The sequence below is a fragment of the Mus caroli genome, chromosome 3, assembly GCF_900094665.2.
Source record: "Mus caroli chromosome 3, CAROLI_EIJ_v1.1, whole genome shotgun sequence".
In the NCBI taxonomy this organism is placed as follows: Eukaryota; Metazoa; Chordata; class Mammalia; order Rodentia; family Muridae; genus Mus; species Mus caroli.
In genome coordinates, this window is record NC_034572.1 from 82,824,565 (window position 1) to 82,827,355 (window position 2,791).

At 41.4% G+C, this 2,791-nt stretch overlaps 1 protein-coding gene across 1 annotated transcript in view; it reads left to right on the forward strand.

The window, feature by feature from the left end:
* The window catches only part of C3H1orf43 (chromosome 3 C1orf43 homolog), a 6,018-nt gene extending 5,354 nt beyond the window's left edge, over nt 1–664 (forward strand). Inside the window, exons 5-6 of the mRNA XM_029474862.1 lie at nt 50–216; nt 307–664. Of these exons, the coding sequence (XP_029330722.1) occupies nt 50–216; nt 307–369 (230 nt within the window). The 3' untranslated portion in view covers nt 370–664. The remainder of the gene's footprint in view (nt 1–49; nt 217–306) is intronic.
* Nucleotides 665–2,791: the final 2,127 nt, after the last annotated feature.

Genomic DNA, 2,791 nt, shown 5'->3' on the forward strand with positions numbered 1-2,791 from the left:
TTTGGAAAAGGCAGGGAGCAGAGGTGTCATTGTGCTNTTGTCTTCTCAGAGATCCCGTTTCATGCTGAAGGCCGGCACCCCTGTTCTTTACTGGGTAAGAATTTCCGCTCCTACTTGCTAGATCTGCGAAATACTAGCACTCCTTTCAAGGGTGTTGGCAAGGCCCTCATTGATACTCTCCTGGATGGATATGAGACCGCCCGCTATGGGACAGGGGTAAGTTGGACTGTTGGTTTTCCCTTCGAGGAACTAAGGGGATGAAATGCTTCAGACACAGCGATTGATTCCTCCTTTCTGTCTCCTAAGGTCTTTGGCCAGAGTGAGTACTTGCGATATCAAGAGGCCTTGAGTGAGCTGGCCACTGTGTGAGTATGGTGGGGACCTGAAAGAAGGCTAGTTAGACATATATGTACAGTAAGGAGAAAAATCACAAGGTCTAGGCCAGACCAGGCTGTATCTAAACTAAGTAAATAAGTAAACAAAAGTATAGGAGAATACAGAAGCGCTAGACTGTTCTCATAAAACTTGCCAGGATTAAATACAAAAGTGGATATTTTGCTCTATAAGCTAGCAAGAGAAACTTCTACTTTGTGTGCATATCTTGGGTTTTATTCTTGTTTTGGGTTTTATTTTTTTGTCTACCCCACTAAAATGTCAAATAAATAAATCTTTTTTAAAAAGCCAGGCATTGGTGGCGCACGCCTTTAATCCCAGCACTCGGGAGGCAGACGCAGGTGGATTTCTGAGTTTGAGGCCAGCCTGGTCTACAAAGTGAGTTCCAGGACAGCCAGGGCGACACAGAAACCCTGTCTGGAAACCACCTCCCACCCCCCCCAAAAAAATGGTATAGCTAGGAATGAGTTTTTTCAGCACTTAGGAATTCCTCTGTTCTAGGGTCCTCTTTGTGCTTTGGTCCAATAAAAGTAAGATTTTTTTTTTTTAAACCATGTAGTGCAATGTGAACCTGTCTTTAAAGAAAGAAAATCAGTAGGAAGTCAGTGTTTAAGCATTTGTTTAAAAAGAATCTGACAGGTGAATGCTTTAAAGTAGTTTTATTATGCCACTTAGGCAAATTGTGAATGAACATGTATATTGAAAAAGGAAAGCCAATCTAGAGTTAGTTTCCAGGGTCTGAGGATATAATTCAGTTAGTAGAAGGCTTGCCAAACATGCACAGCCAGGGCATTTGACACCAACTTCTGATGCCTTAAGGTTTCTGCAAATGTATTGTACACATAAGCTTGCAGGCACATACACACAAATAAGAAATCTTGAAAGAAGTTAGACAGGAAACGTGTTAAAAATTCACTTGAAGCCGGGCGTGGTGGCGCACGCCTTTAATCCCAGCACTCGGGAGGCAGAGGCAGGCGGATTTCTGAGTTCGAGGCCAGCCTGGTCTACAAAGTGAGTTCCAGGACAGCCAGGNCTANACAGAGAAACCCTGTCTCGAAAAANCAAAAAAAAAAAAAAAAAAAAAATTCACTTGAAATATAGATGCTGATTTCACTGTGATCTAAGTAGTTAGAGAAGGGGATATAGAATGATGATTGCTGGGATGTAATCAATATAGACTTAAGTTTTGTAAAATGGAAAGCATTCTGAAAGCTAACTGTATAAAATTATGATTGTACTTAACTATCAAAGCATATACTTGAAAATAGCCAGGTGCACGCCTTTAATCCCAGCACTTGGGAGACAAAGGCAGGCGGATCTCTGAGTTAGGGGCCAGCCTGATCTACAGAGTGAGTTCCAGGACAGCCAGGACTGCACAGAGAAACCCTGTCTTGAAAAAAAATAAAATATCTCGTTTCTAGAAAGGTTTGATGGATAATAATGGAAGAATATAGGCTTTGAAATGTGATAAATCTATCTATCTATATAATAGCATAAAAGGTAATTATTAGACTCTTGGTTCTTAACCTGCAAAGTCAATGTTACAATACTGGAGATACTAGGGTGTTGGTAAATGAACTGTGGCAAGTCACTAAGTACTGTGTGTCTTATAATGTGGTCTGTATCCAATAGTTTGATTTTATTTTTAATATTTCCTTCCCTTTGCACTGGGAAATTACTGATATACAAATGTTAAGCAGTCATCAAAGTTAAAAGCTTTCTGTAAGCAAAGCATGATAAAAGCTGGTGCCAAGCCAGGCAGTGGTGGCGCATGCCTTTAATCCCAGCACTTAGGAGGCATAGGCAGGTGGATTTCTGAGTTCGAGGCCAGCCAGGGCTATACAGAGAAACCCTGTCTGGACCCCTCCCCAACCCCCCCCCAAAAAAAAGCTGGTGCCAGATGTAATGGCCCACTTTCCTATAACGCCAGCCTCACCTGCATAGTAAGACCCTTTCTGTCCCTTCTCTCTCTCTACATCCCAAGAAAGGATTAAAATTTGGATTCTCTGATAATATAAATTATCAAATTGTTTTACTAATGAGTTGTTTGGGCTTTGTGTTTTGTTTGTTTTGTTTTGTTTTAAGGGGGGGGTCATTTTGGGATGCATTGAGTCGGGGCAGACTTGCTATGTAGACCAAACTGGCTTTGAATTTGTGACATCCTCTGCCCCCTGAATTACAGGTCTATGCCACTATACCTTGCTTAGTAACTGGTAAAATAGATCAGATGATTTTTGCTGCATTTATGGGGTGGAGTAATTTCTGAATTGTATTTTGGGATTTTTTTGTTTTTAAGATTCATTTTTCATTAGTTTTAGTTAAGCATGTGTAAAGGTTCTGGCCTGAGCCGGGCATTGTGGCGCATGCCTTTAATCCCAGCACTCGGGAGGCAGAGGCA